This window comes from Cynocephalus volans, chromosome 5 (assembly GCF_027409185.1).
Source record: "Cynocephalus volans isolate mCynVol1 chromosome 5, mCynVol1.pri, whole genome shotgun sequence".
Lineage (NCBI taxonomy): Eukaryota > Metazoa > Chordata > Mammalia > Dermoptera > Cynocephalidae > Cynocephalus > Cynocephalus volans.
The window spans coordinates 119,922,905-119,947,880 of NC_084464.1; the positions used below are offsets into that span (position 1 = coordinate 119,922,905).

At 33.4% G+C, this 24,976-nt stretch overlaps 1 protein-coding gene across 3 annotated transcripts in view; it reads right to left on the bottom strand.

The window, feature by feature from the left end:
- CEP85L (centrosomal protein 85 like) overlaps positions 1-24,976 on the bottom strand; it is a 143,575-nt gene that overhangs the window by 7,893 nt on the left and 110,706 nt on the right. For 2 of the 3 annotated variants that reach the window (XM_063096999.1, XM_063096998.1), the window contains exons 7-12: positions 22,098-22,250; positions 20,157-20,311; positions 16,842-16,959; positions 16,287-16,337; positions 2,518-2,625; positions 409-640 (exon numbers count right to left, since the gene is read on the bottom strand). In XM_063096999.1, the coding sequence (XP_062953069.1) occupies positions 409-640; positions 2,518-2,625; positions 16,287-16,337; positions 16,842-16,959; positions 20,157-20,311; positions 22,098-22,250 (817 nt within the window). Of the gene's footprint in view, positions 1-408; positions 641-2,517; positions 2,626-11,446; positions 12,004-16,286; positions 16,338-16,841; positions 16,960-20,156; positions 20,312-22,097; positions 22,251-24,976 lie in introns of those variants that run through there. The other variant, XM_063097000.1, reaches the window with a different exon arrangement.

Sequence of the window (24,976 nt, forward strand, 5' to 3'; positions counted from 1 at the left end):
AATCTGGAAGTCACATCTACCTACCACTCCAGTCACCCACTTATAGATTCAGCGTAGGGAACACCTCCAGGTGCTCTGCCAAGTGGCAGTCCATATCAACGGTGACCTGGCTCACTTCTATGAGGGTACTTCAAAAAGTTCACAGAAAGATTCATATTATCTTTCAACTCCATTTTTCCATGAACTTTCTGAGATACCCTCGTATAGGTATAATGAGGTCAGTTCTAGCAATGAAGTAATAACAAGAGTATATAAACCCACAGATTGATGATTCAGAGACTTAGAAATCTAAGTAGAAAAGGACATTAAAAACCAAACAGGGAAAAGGCAGTCAGAAGTTCCTGATTCATGAGGACAGGTTTTCTAATTGTTAAGCAATAAAGTAAGGACAAGTCATCAGCCACTTACATCTGATTCCCAGTAATAATGAAAGATTGGGCTCTTTGCCCTGAGCACGCTGATTAAGAATACTACATAATGCTTTCAAGTCAAACAAACAATAGGACATTTCCTTGAACAGCTGATCAATCACATTCAAATCAAACAGTGGCCATTTGGAAAGAATTGTCGGCTGCCTAGACTGGTCTGCTTCCTGGTCCTGATCCAATAAAGAGCACGTCTCTTCTGTTTGTCTTTGGTCCTGCAATGAATAAAGAAAAAGAAAACAAAAATCAGGTTGTGAGAACAGAGGAAAGATACTCAAAAGCCATACAGGTTCATATTTTCTCCTAAGTCTATAAACAAAACAGTGGAGTCATATCGTATGTATGTTAACCAAATTCAGCTGCATACAGGGGCAAGGGAACACAGAAAAATAACCAGTTAAATAGTGGAAATAGTTCCTCTGTGCCCTCTGATGCCCTGGGGTAAACATGAGACGAGAAACATAAATCCAAACAATCTCAGTGTCTAGAGGTCTCTCACATAATGAGCATCTTGGTTGTAAGTTTATTTTTCTTTAGTGAGATTTATTCCAAGGACAAAAAGAACAAAGCAACTTAAACCATATTCTGTAGTTTTATTGTTAGTAGAAATAGTGATTTAGTAACTTTGAAACTATTTTTTCTATATTTATTATTATGTTAATGTTAATAGGAACAAAAATTTTAGGGTAAGAGAGAATAAAATCAAAGAAGAAAAAAAAAAACCCCAACAGCTCTGAATTGTTAAATTTGGAAGTGTGATTTATTACACTCAGAAAAAGCTACCCTCACCTCAGCCCCCAAATTGTCACCTTCTCATCCTGAAAAGTGCTAATTAAAGGTAAATTCCAGTTGGAACTGTATTTCAGAATAACCAAATAGCCTGGGGTGATGAGGAAAAGAATTTTTATAGATGAATGCCAGCTAATAAATTTAAAAGGAGTGATGTAATTAGAAAAAAAAAATCATCATTTTAAAATCATCTGATGATTCAGATAATGATCATCAGTGGTTGCTAAAACCATCAAGGGAAAAGGTGCTGAAAAACTAAATATTCACCTAGTTGCCTAAGTATCACCCCACAGATTAGTCACTGTGTTCAGAGACTGTAACTTTTCTTTGGGGGAGAGAATCAGGTGGTCACCACCTTAACCCAGTGAGATCAGTATTTGTGTGTCACTTCCAGTAGGATAATCAAACATTGATAGTCCAATGACGTGAACACCTATGAAGTATTTATGCCAAAACAAATTTGACCTGAATCTAATGATGTCTTTAGCTCTAACTTCTAGTTTACAAGAAATTCAAGGGATAAAGAAATACAAGATAAGTGACACCACGAGGAAGTAATTAGGCAAACCTAGGTGTGACAACCAACAAGCCTATGAGACAGCAGGCTCAGTTTCTTCAACAAGTCAATAACATAGGGGAAGAAAGGGACTATAAATTTATAAGACACAACAGTGGAATGCAATGTGTGATCCTTGACTGAATGCTGGTTTCAGCTACTATAAAAAATAGCTGGAGTGGGAAACTGGTATTATCAAATGTCAAGGAATTATTATTCTTATTGGGAGTGATAATGGTATTACGGTTATACAGGACAATGTCCTTAATTTTTGGAGATGCATTCTTAAGTAAGAACAAAATGTCATGATGACAGTTTAAAAAACCTAAAATATGTGTTTTCTGTGTAACATATCTTTAAACACAAGCCAAGTACTTCATTTCATACTTAACTGAGACAGTGTGATCTGTTCTAATGAAGAAGTGCCAACACTGCACCCCCCCATAAGGATTTTCAGGGTAGTTTTGTTTATATTCAAATTATGACTTATTTGGTCACTTGGGGACCTAATTTCATTTGACTTTGCTATAGTTAAGTCTATGAAATTTTACTCTAAGACATAAGAAAAAAAGTTTTATTTGTCTTTTTATTATAATTTTGGTAAAAAACCTAACAGATTTAACTGGCACATCAAAATCAAGTCTTCAATTTAAAAAGTTCTATTAATATGTACAAAATAAGCATTTGCTCAGACTTAAATAGGTAGTGAATCATCCTTTCTAAACACTTTGAATTTCTTCTACTCACTTCTAGCAATACTTTTGTTAATCTCTGTAGGTTTCTTTCTTTCTTTTCCAGCTCTTCCATCATCTTTTGGGCGGTCAATTTCTCTTTAGAAAGTTTCCCTTGCATAGACTAGAATAAAAAAAATTGGTAAGCAAAACATGTTAATAGGTAATGGAAAGTATCAATGTAACATAAGTAAGCACAAATGCTGGCTCTGAATACTTTAGATCTTCTTTCCTCTCCAGCCCCATTGAAGAAAAGCCTTCACATTTAAATCCAAAGAACAGAACAGAAAATACCATCTTTACTAAGAAAGTCTTTAAACTGGGTAAAACATGTCAAATCTAAAGTTGCTGTTTAATATTATATTATAAACACTTCTTTATTTTTTTAAATATGTTGAGAGTGTATTAGAAACAAATCTATAGCTTTTTTATATCTTTCTTATGGCTAACAAGATGCAAGATAATAAGATCACAGATCATCCCTATTTTCTATCACTTGAAACACAGCTAAACACCCTTTTCTCAGTGTATAGTATTCCAAACAGTAAACATAATGTTGAACTCAGGCCAAAGGTCTTTTAAGAGACTTTGATAAGCTTATCTCCAACTCACTCCATTATAAAATTATGAATTATCTAAACGTGATACTATTGTAAGAAAATCCTGAGCATACCAAAGCAACAGAGAGAACATTTTAAGAGTACTTGGGTCATTTCAGCTATTAGTCTGATTTTCAGCTACACAGAAAAACCTGCCATAAACACTGTAGTTATTAATGATTTCTAGATGTTTTTAAATCATTTTTTCCTTTTTGTTATGCCACAAAAATCAATAAACATATGACCAAATGAGGGATATCTTCTTTTTTTTCCAGGTCTATATTTAGTCTTGACTCTGAAAATACTTTACTATGCTGACCACCTAAATAGTACACAATCCATTACGAAGGTTTTTCCTCTCACATTGTCTCTGGATGGAATAGAACATAGTTATCACCATGCGCTGAGATAAGACTCTGTAAATATAAAGCAGTTCTCTTAGTAACAGATATTCAAATTTGTTGCTTTTAAATTTCATTTGGTTGCTAAACTCTGAAAAAATATTACTATTAATAACTCATACATTATTAACAATAAATATTAATAACTCATACATTATTAACAATAAATATTAATAACTCATACGTTATTGGATACAAATGAATCAAACTCTATAACAAAGACATTTCCTATGAGGGAAAACTTGTTTCATATTCCACAAAATGAATCACACAGCACAAATCAATATGGGGCTTCCTGAATATGTATATTTTTGAACACTGAAATTCCTTTATAACTTCATTTGATTGAATCAAAACCTTATTTGATTGAATAATATTGTAGATTTATTTACCTAGCTTTTTGACCTGACAAGATTATTTGGCTGGCATACAGAATTCAAACTAAATTTTCTTAAGATTTCTGTTTATCAGAATTAATAGAAGAAAAGCATCACAAGTAAACTACTCAAAAACTCACATTTTAGCAGTGAAAACTGAACCCAAGAGGGGTGTTTTGATAATGGTGTAATATAAAAATTAAAATGTTTTATATATTTACCAATTCAGAATCATGTTGAATGTGACTAATAATAGCTAATAAATCTAAAACTGAATTTAAGTCAGTGAAAAAACAGGTAATTCTCTCCATTAGAGTAAATCGGAAATGTTTAGCAGTAGTGCTATTTGTCAGAAGGTGGAAAATCAGATTTAAGAAATAATATGTTAACGTGTCATATGTTGGTTGTGTTCAAAGGCAATTATCAGCAAACCATGTAACAGGGTTAAGAGCTCACAGATATGCTTATCTAAAAGGCGCAAATACTATATACAATTTAAAAGCTAATAGTAGGTATGGTGCTATAGCTGTCTGAAAGTAACATTTCACCTAAAACAGTAATTACTTCTATATCCTACATTGTATGAAAAAGCATATGTTTAAGGGTTAAGAAAATAAAAAAAGAAGGAAAAATGTTTACTAAACTTAGAATGGTCTCACCAGATTCAGATTAAAACAGAACAGACCAAAACCTAATTATAAGCTAGGTCTCCAAAATGAAGCATTGTTCAGGCAGTGCACAACATGATTTCTTATTTTTTAAAATTCATTCTGTTCTTTAACAGAAGGTTTTGATAAGTGGTTCCTTTTTGGCATTTTACCTAAAATTCATATGAGCTTTGGAAATATGTATTAGTATTTATAACTACAAATGCATAATATATTTATTTTGACACATGAATCCATTATACCAAGTTATTAGTTATTTTCTATGTGTAGAAAAGAGAAAACCTGATAGAAATTTCAGTTAATTTGTTCTAACGAGAATGAATAACGCATGTTATTTCACAAAGAATTTTGCAAAGCATTTTTTTAAATCACTAAGATTTTAAAAACATAATTGCTCAAAATGGTAGTATTCTACTATGCATAAATGAAATGACCCATCTTCTTTTCTGAAATAAGTGTTTGGCTTTGTGAAATTCAGAATAGCTATCTGTTTATGATTCACTAGACATGTTGGGAATAAAATTAAAAATTTGAATTAATTTTCAAATTCCTACAATATCTCTTAAATTCCCAGTTAAACATTAATATTTTTTTAAAATTCTGCTAAATTACTAACTTACAAGTATTTATCATGTTCATTTCTGAAGTGGAAAAGAAGTTTTAAGAACATTTGTTGTCCTGATGTATTTATCCAGAAATGCCTCATACACGAATAGCTCAAATAAAGCCAGATGTGCCTTACTTAGCTAACAGATTCCACATAATCTACAAACCCAATTTAAATATTTTGAAATAAAGCTATATAAACAATTTTACTGCAAATATATACACATATACGCCATACGAGTTTCACAAACACATTCCTTCATGCAATCATTTGTCCAGCAAAAATCATTGCCAAACACTGCTCTGTGCAGTGAGTGATTCATCAGTGAAGAAAATGGTCAAAACTCTTGGCCCTCAAGGAACTTTTACTAGGAGGAAAAAGACCAAAGGAAATAAACAAGCTACATAGCATTGTACATCAGAATTTTAACTAGTGCTAAAGACAATGAACAGAGCATGGCAAGGTGGGGGAGGGGGTGTTGAAATCTCAAGTTGGGAGTAGTAAGGCTTCATGGAAAAGGTGACATTTAAGCAAGGGCTCGAAGGAAATGAGAGATTGTGTTCCACAGATACCAGAGTGAGTGTTTCAGTCAGTGCAAAGGTTCTGTGCCTTCTGTGTCTGAGAAAAAGCAAGAGAGCCAGGGTGGATGAGAACAATAGGAGATAGAGTCAGAGAAGGAAGGCACAGTGTGGGGAACAGAAAGTGTAGGGCCTTGTAAGCCAGTATAGAAACTATGGTTTTTACTCTGGTAAAAGTGAGGAACCCCTGGAGAATTCTGAGCAGAGACATGATGTAATCTGATTTTTGTTCAATAGGATCACTTGGGCTGATGAGAATAGATTGTGGGTAGGCAAGGGTGAAAGCAGGAAGAAATAATCCAGATGAGTAATGAAGATGGCTTGGATCAGGTGGCAAAAAAGGAGGTAGGGAGAAGGGGCCAGATTCTAGACATATTCTGAAGGTAACAGAATTTGCTGACAAATGTGAGGTAAGAGTCAAGGATAAATGTAAAGTTTCTAGATTAAGCACATGGAAGGGCAGATTTGTCATTAATGGAAGGTACAGCAAGGTTGTTTATTTTTTGGTGGTGGGGGGATAAGAAATTCAGTTTTGGATATGTTATTGCCTGATATGTCAAGTGATGTTGAACAGGCAATTGTATACATGAATTGGGAGATCAGGGGAGAATTCTGAGCTGAAGACAAAAATTAAGGAGTGGTGACCACATCATTTTATTTAAAGCCATTAGACTGGGTAAGATCACCAAGATAAATCGTATAAAGAATTCTAGGGGGAAAAAAACAAATTCTCTCTTATGAAATATGATACAATATTAAAATAATTTATGTCTTCAAAATAAACCTTATCATTAATATCACAAATGAAACAAAACTTATCCCTAGATTATAAAATGGAAAAGTTTCTATCTAATAAGGTATCATGTCAATTTGTATATACTAGTCTACTAATCTCCCTATATCTTTATGCTACAGGCCTTAGGATTTATTGTGTATAGTTAAATAAACCAAACAGAAACAAGAAAACCTTAAAAAGCAAGTTCTTATTAAGATTTATTTTTGTTGAAATTTTGTTATACATATTTCAATTATCTAGAAACAAGGCACATTCATTTAAAATTTATTACTGAGAACTGAAAGTTCTCATACTGTTACAATTCACTATACAAGCACACAGTTTTTGCAATAGCTTATGTAACTACACATAAAAGGTAAGATGATAATGCTAGTATAAGAAATAGCAATTAATAAGGAGCATACCTACTTAACAAGGTAAGACAATAATGCCATCTAGAAGCATTAATAAGGAAATGCATTCTTTGAATGAAATTGAATATTTTCTCTCAACATATATTTAAAAACTACCTAAGAGAGAATACAGAGTCAATAGTAATAGCATAAGATTTTGGATTCAGACAAAACTAGGTTCTGAGTCCACAACTTATGTACTATACAATCATGGGTAAGTTATTCAACATTTCTGGGCCCCAAAAACCATAAGAAAGAATTCCCAATCCTGTAAGGTACTGTGGAAATTATGCAGTGTGTATGCAGATAATACCTCTGGGTGTTTGCATATCACAAATCCCCCAAGTCATAAAGTAGTCATGTTTGAACTAGGATTATGTTCTCTTGGGTCACAGCTTGCTGGATCAGGCTGAATGAACACTTGACCAAACCTCAGGAATTGGGACCTAGAGTCTACAAGTTAGTCTCTGCATGTGGTTGGAAGTGAACTATAGAACTTAGAGGCTGTGGGACAGTTACCTTCTGCCACGTGAACTAAAGAAGAAAGTCAGTCGATAGACAGAAAATGATTCACACTGCAGTGAGAGAAGCAACAAGACTCTTCCTTCCTGAAGCCTGGCTTTATTCCTACCTACAGGTTCCACAGATATTTCCGCATTTCTATAAATACAGTAGATTCTACTATTTTTGCCTAGGCCAAATTGAGTTGGTTCTGCTGTTTACATCCAAAAAGCCTAAATGACAATTACCTAGCACAGAATATTTATGCAAAAAACCTCACTAATTCCTATTCCTTATACTAAATATTAAAAAGAGCCCACTCCAAATTCAGCACAGTGAATGAATTCCCTTGTTGGCAAAGGCCTTTGTTTTGTTGACTAGTTATCTCTTGGAAGAGTGCCTGACCCATGGTGGAAACTTAGTAAATTACTGAATGAGTTGAATTAATGAATCAATGGAAAAGTAACTACTCAATACTTAATTAGTTTCATGTTCACTCATTCAACAAATAGTTACTAAGCATCCTCTATGTGCAAGGTACTATACTAATTGCCAAATTAGATAAGGATTGTTCAAAGTCCCTAGAGCTACAGAGTATAATATACTAAAAAATTTCACTTTGGAAATAAAATTTCTTAATTCTACTTCTAGGTAGGTGTTTTCCACAGATGATTTTAGTTTTCCAACATGCTCCCATTTAAAAATTTTTCATTCTGGGAAAAGACCGTTAAATCCCTCCTGAAGGCCTACACAAGGAAGGGATCAGACCAAAACTTTCCTTGTGCATTTTTGCCTTTCTCTTGGAATTTTTTCATTTTGAGGCATGAGGAATGCCAAGAGCACAAACTCTGAAGTCAATTAGACAGGAATCAGAATCTTAGCTGTAAACTTGGGTACACCTCTCTAAATCTCAGCTCTCTCATATATAAAAAGAACCTTTTTCTTACCTTGTAAGATTACTGCTGAAGTTTAGAGATAACAAGTATCAACCAGAAAGCACTGTTCCTGTAACACATATCATCATCTCACTGACACCTTAGCAAACACGGCAGTTGGCACCATTTCTCACTTTGGCTCAATTGTGGACAAATACTAAGTTCCTTTTCCTCATTCCTCTGGACTAAGAAAAGTGAGAATTTTCAAAATATTTGTAAAAACTAAAAAATAAGGAATACACAGACACCATACAAGATAGCCATTTTTAAGTTTTATTTATAAGAACCTAAGACAGTATAAGGTTTAAATTTCTTTCTTAGGTTAGCTATCATCTTGCAACCTGACATAATTTAAAAATAATCTGCCTGAGATTTCTATTTCCAGCATGACAGTGTGAGGAGCTCCATAGACCAGTGATTATTACAAAAGAAAGCTTTGAAAGTGTCTGGAAATGGTCCTAAGAGCATACAGCAAATGAAGAAACATTTTTTAAAATCTACTAAAACTCAGTAAGAACAGCAAGAGATTGTGGTATTTGAAACAAATCCCACTCCATCTCTACCTTCTTAGAGTTCATGGAGATGGAAATTCCACTCCAGACTGGTACAACCAACAAAACAAGGCCCCTTCTCCCCCCAGCTCCCAGTTGGAGAGATACCTTCTCAGATGGGACAGGTCATTAACATTTATCATCCTGCCCCTAGCTACCTGTATTTGAGGTTATGTTTCAGGCAAGTGCAGTCAAGAGGTGTGGGCTTCCTTCTTCCACCCAGATCCCCTCATGGGATGGGGCTTTACCTTTGGGTACAGCATGACTGAGAATCCTGGGGCTTTTTGTCCTAGCTTGTGGGGCAGGGGTTCCGTGCTAAGAGAAGCAAGTCAAGGAGATCTAGAGCTATAACCCCCACTGTCTCCACTGAGTGCTCAGCTTGAGCGAAGGTGTCACTCCGAGTTGGAACCAGACCAAATGTCCATCATCAGATGAGTGGATACGGAAAATGTGGTACATCTACACAATGGAATACTACTCAGCTATAAAAACGAATGAAATACTGCCATTTGCAACAACATGGATGGACCTTGAGAGAATTATATTAAGTGAAACAAGTCAGGCACAGAAAGAGAAATACCACATGTTCTCACTTATTGGTGGGAACTAAAAATTAATATATAATTCACACACACACACACACACACACACACACACACAAAAAAAACTGGGGGGGGGGAAGAAGATATAACAACCACAATTACTTGAAGTTGATACGACAAGCAAACAGAAAGGACATTGTTGGGTGGAAGGGAGGGGAGGGAGGAGGGAGGGAGGTTTCGGTGATGGGCCACAATAATCAATCACATTATATATCGACAAAATAAAAATAAAAAAAAATAAAAAATAAAAATAAAATAAAAATAAAAAGACTAAGATCATTAAAAAAAAAAAAAAAAAAAAAAAGGTGTCACTCCGAAGCTTGTCACTGTCCACATTCCCATTAACCTGGCTCAGAGATTTTGCCTGAATGGAAACAGGCCCTAGAACAGGGAGCTATAAATGTCTCTCTAAAGGAACTGACTTCATTTGCAAGTATGTAGAGAAGTTCAAGCCCAAGGGCAGTCTCAAAAACATTGGAGGTTGTGGTGAAAGGTTGGCAGCCTACTATTGGATTCACTGGTGCTATGGGTTAAACTATACGCTGGCTATTTTCTCAGAGAGAAACAGTGAGATGATAACAGCACTCCTTGGGTCAGAATAAATCTCAAACACTAACCTGGGTAACCAGTCCTTCAAAGGAGCCAGAATGGATCAGTTTGTGAAGCAATGTATGCCACAGGGCATTGTTGAAAACAACAGAATGATCAGCTGGCAATTAGTGGAACTTAACAGCTGGATGTGGTCAGAAAGAGTCACAAAAGATCACATACATTTATATGAAACATAATGGTTGCTTATTGAAGCTGGGGGGGGATTTGAGGTCTTAAGAGAGTGAAAAATAAAAGGTATGGGGTTTCTATCTGTGATAAGAATGTTCTAAAATTTTCTGTGGTCTTGGTTTCACGTATCAGTGAATATACTAAAAACTATTAAATTTTATAGTTGAAATGGGTGAATTGTTTCGTGAGTTATATCTCAATAGAACTGTTACTAAAAAGTTTTAAAAATTAGGACAATATAAAGAAAAACAATCTGCCTGGGTTCCTTTTCTTCTAGCTTCTAATCTATTTTCTGTATTATGAGACCTACCGAAACAGTTTAAATGTGTTTGATGACACACCCAGATGTCTCAGAAACTAAACTTTTTTTTTTATTTAGACCTCAATCTTCTCACTCACTTCCCACATTTTGGTCCAATAAGCATGCTAAGGATTGTAACACTTCCTGAAGGCTCTAAGACTAGGACTACTGCCAGGCTATAGTTAAGGATTGCATAGGGAACTTGTTAATAATAAATAACTAAAACTTAACCAGAGATACTGATTCATTAGGTTCACAATGGGGCCCAGAAATACATATATTTTAAAAAGCATCCCAAATAATTTGAATATCTATACAGATTTGTTGACACTTATAGCACAAATAGGCCCAAGAATGTTCTTTCAAGATTCAAGTGAGCTGCCTCCCTCCCTGCAACTCCCCACCCCAGACGCAAAGAACTGATTTTTCAAAAGTTAGATCTACCTTTTATGCATTTTTTTCTGACATATCTTAATTATGCAACAACTATAATGTGCACAGACCTACATTTATAATAAAGATTGCTCTCGTTACAAGTACAAAGACTAGGGAGAGAGTTTATTTTTAAAACTACTTCTCTTTTGATAGAAGGCATTATTTGGTTGGTAGGTTTTTCAAAAATTAGTAGTAATTTCTGATAAGAATATTTTTTAATTTTTCATGCATCATAGAGCAATTTTACATAGGTAAATGTTTTAAAACTTAAGCTTTACGAAGAAAACTTCATTTCAGGAAACAAAATTAGGATAACAAAAAGTAGGAGATAAACATCACACAACAATGAAAAAACATTAACACAACTGATATTTATTTAGGTTAAAAAATTATATTCTACCTATATGACATTCTGTTGGCTCAGATCCATTTTCCCACTATTTCTACTGAGAAAACCTGTTAGGTAAAGGCTTTGAGAGATTCGCTAAAAATCTGAATAGAATCTTCTATGGAAATATCTCCTCTTGATGTGTTATATTTAGAACAGACTGTCACAGTTTTGAAACTGGTGGTTCCAATCATGCCTAGATGAGTAAAGTCTTAATGACCTACTAAAGTATCATTCTGTCTTTTGTGATATTAGGATCATTCATTGATAGCTGTCAATTCAGAAAGGCTATTTAAATGCATAAATTCTTCCAATGAGGAGACATTTTAAAGTCAGAGAAAACAGAAAAACATAATTGAAACTTTTAACTGTATATCTCCTCTGCCAAAAGATTACAATAATATACAATGATAACATCCCACTGACACCAGGCTTATGGAGGTGAAATATGCTTTTGAAAAATAAATAGGAAGGTAATGCCCAGTGAAGAACTCTATCACATTCTGACCGTAGCCATAATATTTATAGAAATGATGAGGAACATTCTACCGCAAAATGTCTTTTTATATTGTATATTGACAGAAGAAAAACCTGTAGGAGAAGAAGCCAGTTTATCTATATTGGTTTCACAGATATAAAGAAAAGCAACATTTCTAAAAGATCAACACACAAACAAGGTATTTATGCCAGTTAACAATATCATCTTGACAGGTGAACCACATAATAGATAAATATTTTCACAGAACTCGACTCAATTTCAAGATTATCATATACTTTTACATGAAGTACTACTTTTTCTATGTTCAACAACAAATACAGTATAACTAATAGAAGACTGATTTCTCCCCAACTTCCAAAGCTGTGAATCAATAAACGTGCCAGTGACCTATATCAGATAAGTACTTATTTGACTTCTGGTGCAAGGCAGTAAACTATAGCTATATTTTTAGCACAGTATTTTCACTATGAAACAATGCCTTATTTTTATCTCTTATAAATTGGACTGTCATAGGATCTTATTTTTCCTTTTTTGGGATTAAATTTAAAGTGTAAGAATAACTTGCTTGTACTTAAGGCAACACTGTACTCCAAATCAATCAAATGAACTTCAAACAAATTTGGTCTTCTCAATAGTTTGCAGGAACATAAAGAAGGAGTGAAACATCATATTCTAACAATACTGTTGTCTTCTTCTACTAAGTACTCTAAAATGGAACAACATCTCAGCACTGTACAAGAACAAAGGACACCCAAACTATAATGACAGTGAAATTTTACAATAAATACTACAGTGAAAATCAAAATGCATAATTTATGTCAAAAAATAATTGGGAGGCTCTCTGTTATCCTTAACTATGTAATGTGTTGCATTATTTTGGCTATGTAAAGGAATTTCAAGAAATTAAAAAACAGAGGTATAGCACATAGGGAGGACATCATAATCTACATAGGTATAAAGTAGGCCATCCTTTATGCAAGCGGATGAAGAAAAACTAGGCAGCTTTAAAGAATTAGTAGCTGAAGGAAATTGCTCTATTAAGAAACTTGATAATAAATCCATTAATTACGCCCATCAACCACAGTGCAAAGCAACAAGAATACTTTTTTCAACCCAAAGTGTTCTTGTTAGGGTTTCCAATGCCAGAGAAATAATTAGTGTTCATTTTTCAGAATAGTCAATCTTTTCAGGTTTTTACAGGGTACACAACCTTCTACAAAAAGGTCATCACAAACCACCAAATGTAAATAAAAACTTTAGCTTTTTCAACCATGAGTGGCCAGAAAACAGCATGAGTTCAAACAAGTTAAAGAATTTTTTCATTATGAGTCATATTCATCTCCATCAACAATTTGCTGTTCAAATATCTTGATAAATATAGCTAAATTGGCCAGTTATCAACATTGTCTGTTTCTGTGAGTAAACTATGTACTGGATCTATAGACCTAGATGGCCAGAATGGGTAAATGAGATGCTAAGACCAAAAAAGAAAAAACAAATAGCCATTGCTTCAAACAGTAGGACAGGAGCATTAATAAGTATATTCTCTGGGCCCAAATGTTTGAGAATAAATTTATCCCATTAATTTGATTTCAATTCTCTTAAGTAGTTTGAAGAAATAAAAGAATCATTTTTACTCAAAGATTTAAACATCAAAGAACAGAATAGCATATAATTACATATTCTTATACATATTGATTTATACAAGATCAGGATATATCTACATGTGACTAAAAGACTAAAGACTTGGTTAACGTTTAAGAATAAATTGTACTAAGATGCCTCCATAAATGGGAAAAATGCACATTTCATTTAATACAAATATAGGGGATTGAGTGTGGGACATGGGGAATAATTGCAAATTGTGATAATGGGCATACTGCCGGTATTGATCTGGCCATCACATCTTGGGCATGAGTGGTGACAGTCAGCTTTGTACCCTATGAATATTCATAACCAATAAAAAAAAAAAGAAAAACAAAAAATACAAATATATACTGAACACCTATAATGCAAGATATAGAATGTGATACGTAAAGCCTTACAAGTCTTATTGTCAAAGCTTCAATGCCAAAGTTCATGCATTGATTTCTTAATTTAGACTGAGATAACTTTTTATTAGATTTATTTCTTGGTAAACGTTACCAAGTGAAATAGAAATTCCTTTCATTACAGTCTATGATAAGAAGTCAGGTAACAATGGCTGAAGGAATCTAGCAATCTTGTGATTCTAATGGCTTATGGAAAAACTGAAGTTATGCCTGTAGGAATACAAAATAAAGATTATAACCTCTTTGAATCAACCCATCAGGCTCATACATTTGATGAATCAGACTGGTGTTTGCTTAAAGTGATAAACCACTTCACACAGCCTAAAGGTAATCAAAGCAAACTATCTGTAATTCTGACACATAAACCATTTACCATTTTTTAACTTCCATTTTAAGAAGTAATATTAGAATAAGGTATAAGATTAAAAATTTATTCAGCAAAATTTGTCCAATCGCTTCCCATCACATTTAGAATAAAATACAAAGACACATATCTCTATGTGATCTGGTCTCAGGCTACTTTCTACCGTCACCTGTCATCTCTCTACCTCACAATCCCTGTACTCCAGGCTAGCAGCCTTCTTGCTGGTCCTGGAGCATACCAGGTGCATTTAGGGCATTTATTGCTCCCTTTGCCTGGAACTCTCTTCCCCCGGATATCTTCATTCAGATCTCCGTTCAAATATTATCTCCTCAGGAAAAAGTTCACAACCACCGTATCAAATGCAGCACTCTCTGTCATTGCCCTTTATCTAACAATTTTTTAATAACACCTTCTTAATAGCAATTTTTTAAATAGCACCTGGCATTATATTGGTTTTCCATTTTCTCCAACTCACCCCACTAGAATGGCCAAGGACTTTTTTTTTGTTCACTGATGAATCACCAGTGCCAAGAACAGTGCCTGGCACATAAGTAGGGGCTCAGTCAATATCTGGCAGATGAATAAAAGAATGAAAATCCACTATATCCCCAAATTTGGGGTTGTGTGTTATATGTCAGGAACTCAGCTAAACTCTAGATTTGCAGATGAGCTACTACAGTCTCCACTCTTAAGAAATTCTGTATGAGGTAAAGACAAAAATATATTAACAAAATGTTATAGTTTGATTATACAGGAGTAATATGAAGGGTCTTCAAAAAGTTCATGGAAAGAATTTGTATTATCTTTTCCATTTTTCCACAAATTTCATGGAATACCCTGAGATACAGAGGGGGAGCAAAGTTAAAAGTGGAGTGATCAAATCTACCTAGGAGGTAGAGAAAATCTTTCCAGGTTTTATAGAAATAATGCTTTTGCAGAATCCTGAAAGCTAAGTTGGTATTTGTCAGATGGGTGTTCCAAGAGAAACATAGGTACATTTTGGGAAACTACAAGCACCAAATTTTACTGGAAGCATCATATGTGCATATATACACGTATAGTATGTATGTAATGGCATAAGCACGGTATGTATGTCTTGAGGGTAGGTAGGAAATATAAAAGCAGAATGTGGGAATGCCCACGCTTAGAATTTAGGGTTTTTGCCCACAGATAACAGGGATATCCACAGATAATAGAGAAGTACCAGATTATTCCTACAACTGAGAAGCAGCAGCTAAACAGAATTATAGGACTGAGACACTGGGGTGGGGAAAGCACACTGGAAGATAGAGAAAACCATATAGGAAAAAAGAGAGTGATAATAAGGATCTCGATGTTAGGCAGTATCAATGGGAATACCAGGGAAAGGACAGAGAAATGCTTGTAGGATACCAAGATTTAAGGGATAGAGCAGAGAAAAGGAGCTCATTATAGAACGTTAAAAATAATGTGATGAAGGGAAGGAGCATATGATGGAAAGGGTGGGGCTGTAGATGTGTTTCTAGATGGTAATAATGTATAAAGATCATATAATATGTGGACTAAAAACAGTCCACTATGTCTCATAATTAGATCACTGATGACCTCAACTAAATGTGTTCTCAGTAGTAGAGACAGACTACATCAAATTAAAAAGAGAGGGAGAGGCAAGTAATAGAGAACAATCTTCATAATTTTTTGAATTAATAGCATTTTCTTTCTAAAATTAGAGACAGACTACATCAAATTAAAAAGAGAGGGAGAGGCAAGTAATAGAGAACAATCTTCATAATTTTTTGAATTAATAGCATTTTCTTTCTAAAATTCCGGAAGATTAATATTAAAGAATTTGCAACTTCACTTCCAGTGCTATTAGTATTACCTTTTCATACAAATACATGTATGTTTTAATACTTTTAGGTTATGTAAGCATTAAGAGTAAATCAACATACAGCTAAATTAAGTGCAAAATATTCCTTACCTGAATTTCTAAAATCATTCTGTCAATCTCATCTTGTTGGCTGTTTATTATCTAAAAGACAGGAAATAAATCAGTGTGAATCAAATCATTTTTCCATTGCTTTTAAAAGTACCAATATCTCAAGAAAACAACAAAAAAGAGAATTATAAATTTTTAAAGGGTCTTTTTTTAACAAAAATATTCGTACCAAGTATCCTTTAAATAGCAATATGAATTGGATGACACATATATAAAACTGCAAAAGTCTTCCTTTAGTTCTTGATAAAATTTTTCTCTAATTTATGCAATTTATAAAAATAACTTTGAGATGGACTTTGAATAATTTAGGAAGGAAAAACATATCCTTCTGTTTTGACTATTATTTAAATTTAAATTATTTAAGTTTGTTTAAATTGCTATTTTCTTTCCAAATAAAAACATTCAAACTAAAAATTCTATAAGTTATTGAATACTACCAAAAATATAAGCCACATAAAATAACTATAAATTATATATCCATACACACATATTCATGCAGTATAGATTTCACATTTATTATTAAAGGTATCTACTGACCTTACTAGCAGTCTCATTTTGTTCTCTGAGATTATCATTTTCATTCTGAAGCTGTTTTGCATCTAACATGGGAAGGCGAATTCCATCTTCAAGGCATTTTTCTACTTTTTGTTGCAAACTATTTTTTAGAGACATAATTATATAAAAAATATAAGCTCTCTTTGCTGATTTTGGTAGATTATTTCAACATCAATGATGTCCCTTTTTATGGTGTATATTTTTTAATGAAAAAATTAAGTCCCATAGAAAGTATATGAATACATATGAGTATCTGTATTTTATACAAATAAGAAGGGTCCATAATTAGCTAGATGATCATCTTTTCAAAAATAGCAAATCTGAGACCAGAGTCCAGAGTTACTCAGTATGTGATATCCTTAGGCCCCTTCGGCCCCCTTTTGTTACCCAAATATGAGCTCTGCAATCTAATCCCTGTTCTCTCCCTCTCCCCTAAAAGCAAAGAGTTCCTTGATTAACATGATTGTGGCAGAGAGCCTAAGAATATGGACATAAATCTTTTACCCTTTTACCTATTCTAAGCCCAGCAAAAGTTTGCCTGTAAGGATAGTTGTTGCCTAAACCAGCAGAATCACATTTCTCCTCCATTAGTAAGAACAGCAACCTGCTACAGCAATTGACTACATTTATAACTTGATCTAGCAGTTCTTCATGCTATCCATGGCACAGAGTTGCATTTTAGAAGAGGAAATAACAAAAGAAAGCACATTAAAAATAAAAGGGTTGGGCGGGGGAAGGTGCTAGCTTTGATAGAGAAAGAATACTAATACTGGGTTAAAGGAATCATATCATTAACAATAATGATCAAAATCAGCAAGAAACATAGGAATAGTTCTACTTTAGCTTGTAATCATACTCAAGAGTTGCAAAGTACTAAAAGAAAAACTTATAATTTGGGTTTTGATAGTTTCATTATTTTTCTTCTTTCAAGTATTATGGCTATCCTATGCTTTCTCTCTCTTCTAAAAAAATAATAATAAATGCCATATCTAGATTGTGGACTAAGAACTGACAGTCCTAGATGATACAATAAGGGCTTCAGATATATTTATCGATAATGGCACCAGAGACTTTTTATGTATTATCAATCATAGCATATTGCTGCTACTTGTCATAAAGTACTTGTTTTTTTAGTCTTCAGTGAAAAATTATTTTTATTTCAGAATAAGTTTTTTCTCAATTTGGTGTCACGATACTACTTTCATGCATTTATAACATTTCAACAAAAATAAAATGCTTTAAAATATTAAAGTCTTTCAAATTAAAAAAATGAGCCAGTTATGGATAGGGGAAAAATGTACTCTGTCATGGCAAAATACCAAATTAGTTTTCTTTCACGTATACATTTTTAGGTTATGTAACATGCTCACTTTAAAAAGTATAAATCTCTTGAATAGCAGAGGTATTTATTGCATTACTAGGGATCCCATCCACATATTTCACTTTAATTTTCATTTTTAATGGAAAGCTTTTCTTAATTTATAAATTACAAAATTCTTAAGTACTCAAAGCAAGAAGCTTAGAAATACTATTTAAAAACAGATAAATGTAACGATATAATTCACAGTCACATATACATCTGAAGTTCTTTTGGAACTTAAGGAATATTAAAACTACAGAGCTAAGGAAAATAAGATATCATCCCACCACTCAAAGTCAAGTGACACCACAGCCATACAAGTTTTCAAGAATTACAGGAAAACTTCTTTAGTCCTTTATATCTATCTGAAATCAAGAGAAATTTTCTGGGATGATATCATCTCACACATCAAGATAAAGTTTAAAAATGAAAAATGTTTGCAATGATGAATAGGATAATTACCCTGAATAGATGAGCACACATTGTATACATGTATTGAAACACAACTCTGAACCCCATAAATATGTACAATGTTTCAATAAATTCTTTTTTAAATGAAAAATGTTTTCTGAAATGCACTATACTAAATCTTTCCAACTCAAGAGCACTAGGCTCAGTGTTCCCCAAAAACCTAACAAAAGAGAAAGTCTAAATCAAAGAGAAAGTATAAAATCATATAAATATATAAAAGCACACAATAGAACAAAACAATATTCAAATTATTTTCAGGTGTTGCTAATTCTGTTCTTAAAACAACACAGCTTAAATTTATGATCAAAATGCTCTACAAGACAGAATAGATAAATTGTCTCTTCGTTTTATCAATAAAGATAAAAGAAAAGTTATATGGTTGAATTGGTGAAGATCAGGAAGCTGTTTGGAGACTAGTGAATAAGGAATAAGATGTGATGTTATAAGGGAAATTAAAGAGCAAAAAAAAGCAGAAAACAGGAGGAAAATAAAGGTAGAATAAAAAATGTATGATTTTTTTGGAGCTGAGATCAGTAACACTGAAGACTGAATTTCCCAGAAATCAAAAATTTTCTACATTGAAATCCAAGAATAAAAAGTAGATCAGACATATTTACGACTTTGAAAGTAGTAGTAAAACAATTACATGGAATTAACATGGAATCAGATGGATTTTGATTTAAAAGCTGAGAATACATTGAGTCGTATAATTGATATAGCATAAAGAATGTATTTCTTATATTTAATTTTTTGTTCCTTTGTCTTCCTATTCTTCTGGCTAGTGTTATCTATTTATAGCTGATAATAGTCTGCTTTAAGTTTTACAAGAGAATACATGCCTATGCATATAACATAGTTTTCTAGGTTTTTTAAGAATCCAATATTAATTTCCAAACTTAAATACACAAACTAAAAATACTAACAACAAGTGATATTACTGTAATTCTAACCGTATTCATTTAAAAAAGAGGAGTCCCATGAGGCAAGATAGGTGAGTAAATCTAAAAGGTACAAGGAAAAACTGCATGGAAAGGGAAAAGGGAAAATAGGAGTCTATTACTTCACTTTGACATATCCCATTAAGGAGTACAGTTTAAGTATTTGCTGGTCCCTTTTTAGTTATTCAGAATTTTTACTTTTTTCTTTTTTAAGAAAGTCATCAGATAAAGGGTTTGTGTTAATATTTTCAGTCTTCAGTTGAGGTTTTTTTATTTGTTTCTTTCTTTTTTACTATTCTCATTTAAAACCTTTGGCAAGATATTGGTATGTTGCTTTAAAATGTTAAATCACAACTGAGAAAACCTCTTTCAATGAAATTATACTTCTGGTTCTTAACAGTACATCTTTAAAATAAAGAGAATAATGATAAAATAATAATTATAAATTAAGGTATTTTAAGTGAAGGTCTTTATGAAAAACATGAATAACTTAAAAATAATGTAAAAAAATTCTAAAAGTTTTCTTACCTCTGAACAGTAGTTACTAACTCCTTTTCTCTCTTTTTCTGGCATATTAACTGTGCCTCTTTATCTTGACACTGTTTTTTGATCTCTTCAAGCTTTTTTTCTGTATCTATCAAAGTTTCTTGCAAATTTTTATTTTTTTCTTCTAGAACTTGTAGCTAAGGAGAAATTTTCTATTAGAAATTATTGTTGTGTTCTCAAGGATTAATAAACTTATAGCTAAAATCATACCATCTTCATTTAATCTAGAGTACTTAACACTCCATCTCTTCTTTTGGGCGGAAGAAAGTTGGGAGAATGGGATTATGAAGATGAGAATAGGGTTAGAAATTTTAGAAGACAGAAAGGGAAAGGTTAATAATCTCATTTAAAATTTTTTAAATTTTATTTTTGTGATAAAATATATATAACAAAAACTTACCATCTTACCATCTTAACCATTTTTAAGTGTACAGTTTGGTAGTGTTAAGTACATACATTCACACTGCTGTTCAACTAATCTTCAGAATACTTAATCTTGCATAACTGAAACTCTACACCCATTAAACAACTACCCATCCACTCCTCCCCCATCCCCTGGTGACCACCCTTCTACTTTCTGTCCCTATGATTTTACTACTCTAGGTACCACATATAAGTGAAATCATACAGTGTCTTTTTGTGACTGGCTTATTTCACTTAGCAAAACGTCCTCCAGGTTAATCCATGTTGTTGTGTCAGAATTTCCTTCATTTTTAAGGTTGAATAATATTCCATTGTATGTATACACCACCTTTTATTTATCCATTCATTCATCCATGGACTCTTGGACTACTTCCACTTTTTGGCTATTGTGAATGATACTGTTAAAAACATGGTGTACAAACATCTTTTCAAGATCCTCAATAGTAGCCATCCTAATGAGTGTAGGGTGGTATGATCTTATGTTTCTTCATCTATATTACTCTCTGTTCCTGCTCATGCAACCTCCTGTGGTCCTTAAATTCCTTCCTGACTTTAACCTCTCTTTGTTTTACAACTTATAAATTAATATAAAGTAAACAGAGAATGCTATGTAGGTCTTAAAGGATGCAAAATAATGACACTCCATGGATTTGATCAATAATTCTGAACTGGGGGTGATAGGTGACCCTCCCACCCCCAACCCTAAGCCAGGAACATTTGGAAGTGTCTGTAGAAAGTTTTGGTTTGGGAGAGAGGGGAAGAAGCAGTGCTGTTGGCATCTACTAGGTAGAGGCCAGAAATGCTGATGTGGAAATGTACATCCTTCAATGCCCAGGGCAGATACCTATAACAAAAAATTATCTGCCCCCAAATGTTAATAGTGCTGAGGCTAAGGATCCCTGGATTAGAAAGACTTTGGGAAAAGACTGAAGAGTAGATTTAATGAATTTATAAATAAAAGTTTCGAGAGTGTAGGCATCACCAGAGTTGGTAGAAAGACTGTGAATGAGGTATTATTAAAAAGGAAAGCAGTTGGAAGAAAAGTGTGAGGAGTGAATGGAGGTCACTGATCAAGGTATTAGGGAGCATTTATGAAAAAGTTAAGAAGAATAAAGAAAATAAGTCAAATATCTAGAAAGACAGCCAACAAAAGATCTTGTTGAGGCTTGGTGAATCCCAGAGAATATTGGGAAAAGCGAGAAATGGGGTGTGTGCATGTGTGTGTACAAGGCAGAGGTTATTACCTCTTAGATTAGAAGGCTTAAGTGAAAGAGTTACCACACAGGTTCATTAGGAAGGTAATCACATATTAATCGATGAGAAGAAAGATCTATTTGTGCTTAGATGAACAAAGTTTCTGATTAAAGTTAAATCCTAAAAATAGCAATCTATGTATAAATACATAGATTTAATTTATAATTAACCAAATTTCTAAAGAGTCAGTTTAAAAATAACATGTTTTCATGTCATTTAAAAGATGAGCATTTTATTTCACATTACCTGTAGACTCTGACTCTGCACATCATCTAGAGTTGGAAGATCAGCCAGATACTTTTCCAGGGTCTCAATTCTTCTCTGTTTTTCTTTGTTTTGTTCAGATTCTTTCTGGCACTTCTTTTTCAGGCTATTGATATATCTGTCTCTGGTTTTAAGCTAAAGAAAAAGATTGTGAATCTTCAGCAATTTTAAGTCATTAAAAAAAATAACAAAACCAACATTTCAGACTTAGGCCTCACTGAATTCACCAACAAATTCCAGGTTTTAGTGAAAACCACTACCTACTGAATTCAGACACCTTATTTCATCCCAAGATTCACATCTTTCCACATTCTCATATCACGAAAATCAAGAGTTTTGGGTTGTCTGCTTTTACAACTGATGGCATCCTATAAATTGCAGTCAGCCGGGTGGCAATAATAACGTAGTTTTTATTGCCTGTACATGTACAAATTTGGTCGACTGTTCATAACTTTGTGATTTCAGATGAGATGTGGCAAGTTCAGGGTGGTAGAGATGTAGATTAACTGTCATTTCAATAGTGTTATGTATATGTTGAATCTATGTGTTGAGTTTCAATGATGTTTAAACTCAAAATGTTACATTATAATTTGGAATTGAAAAAAGTTTTTGGGTACCCAAAATGGCACAGAAAAAAAAGCCAAAAGGTATAACTGAAATCAGTGAAGCAAGTATTCATCGTTGGAGGAATGACTCCAATTTCTTGTTTTTTGCAAAGCTACATCCAAATGCATGTGAACTTAGGAGGGAAGTACCTAGGTACCTACAAGCAATTAAAGCTGTTTTGTTACTAACAGACTGGATAAGGAATTGCTTATCATGTACTAAAGCAATGCAACTAAAGCCAGGGGAACTTACCAAATATCCAGGAACAGATAAGGGACTAAAGAGACCAACTCACACCTCAAGCAAGACTACCATTAAGGCACTATGTCATAATTAAATTTGCAGCATATTTTCTTTCTAAAAACCATAAAATAAAGGTGCCTTACCATTGATGATATTTTAGGATTGATAAAATATGCTAACTGAACACCTACTATAGAACACATAAAATACATGATCTTAGCAAATCCCAATTTGTATAGGCTGAACGTCAGATTCTTATATACAAACTTTTTTCACCTTACCACCTGAAATATACCATCTTTAAATTTGACATCTAATATTTAAAGCTCTCTTATACTTAAGAACAAAATGTATACAAAAATAGTTGCTAAAAAGTAAACTCTAGACTCATATTTACCTTAAATTTCCAGTCTTCCAAATAGTTAATGCTCTTTTAGAAACTTTTAGTACTCTAAAATATTTTATAGGCTTCCCCATATTCATCAGAAAAATAACTGGCAGTAATGAGCAGTATAATGAATTACTCTTTCAAATTTTATTAAAACTAACACTTGTCTGCAGTCTAGTTCTTTCATGCCTTCGCTAATCTCTTTCAGGTCTAACCTAACAATTTTTATTAAAACAATTTCAGTTGGAAAAATTAATCACATCTCATTTCATCAATGACATTAGGATCCATTTATTACTTTGGGTAAGAAGTAACACTGGTAAACAGACAAATCCTAATATTTATTGGGGCTCTCTTAGGATTAAAGGTGAATACGCTGGTATGAGAGTTTAACCTGTGATCTATCAGAATGGATAAACTCATACACTGTGGGCATTGGTGGTGATCTGAAAGACCATATAATACAATTCCCTTTTTAATTATGAGGCCCAGAGATCTTTAGTGACTTAACAACAAGGCAGAGAGTCAAAGCTGGAATTTGAATCTAGATCGTCTGACTGAAAGTCAGTGTTCTTAATTCTTCCATACAACTCATTACCCAGTTCTCATAAGTTTTCTAGCAACCAGCTGTCCTCGGATTGCCCCTCAGCCAAGCTTGCTCTTGCCTTAGCAAACGACCCTGTAAGGTACAGAAGTAAATGTGACTAACCAGCCTATTTTTACCAATGCTCTCTAATTTACACAAAGTTGTTCAAGTGTCTTAACTGTGACACAATGATGCCTCAAAAAGCAGTGATTGGAATAGGTCAGCCAAATTGTGTGCATGCAAAGATTTCCTAGTTTTCTTTTTCTTTTGGTTGGCCAACTGTCTTCTTTACTGTCATGTCAAGTTTGCTGACCTTGATCCCAAATTTCTGCCAGCTCTCTTCTATTAGACACCATCTCTGTTATTTGTTGATCACATGTTTATCACACATAATCACTGGGTCTTAGGGTTTTTCAACCCTGCTCACTGATGAGTAACTCTTTGTTTTTTGCAGGTTTTTTTTTTTTAAGCTGCCAAGTTTTATGTTGTTTCAAATTAACAGAAGTCATGGAAGTCTGAACTGCAGAAATGACCTCCAGGTAAATGAGGTTATCACTAACAAATCTTCCCTATTCTATTTATAAAAGGTTAAGTTTTTCCTTTCAATGAGGTATCATATAATACTGAGATCATCCCTAGAAGGTAACAGGGCCATGTTTTAGAAGAGGTTTACAAACAGTTGTTTTTCTTTATTTTAGACATAATTATTAGAGCAAAATAGGTGAGTGAGGAAATGTGTTCCTCTAAATTTTTTATAAATCATTATTATTAGAACCAAAGCATGAGCTATAGAGTTAAACTGTCTTGAACTTTACTCATAGCTTATCAAAAACTTCTAGCTATATGCACCTGGACAAATCACTCAACTCTCAGAGATTCAGTTACCTCAATTTTAAAATGAGCATATAAGATAACTTATAGGGGTTTTGTGAGGATTAGAATTAAATAAGAAAATGCACTGAATGCACATTAACATGCTGTCTCATACAAGAAAGAGCTCATCAAAGGGTACCTTCTATTATTATAGCATCAAATGTT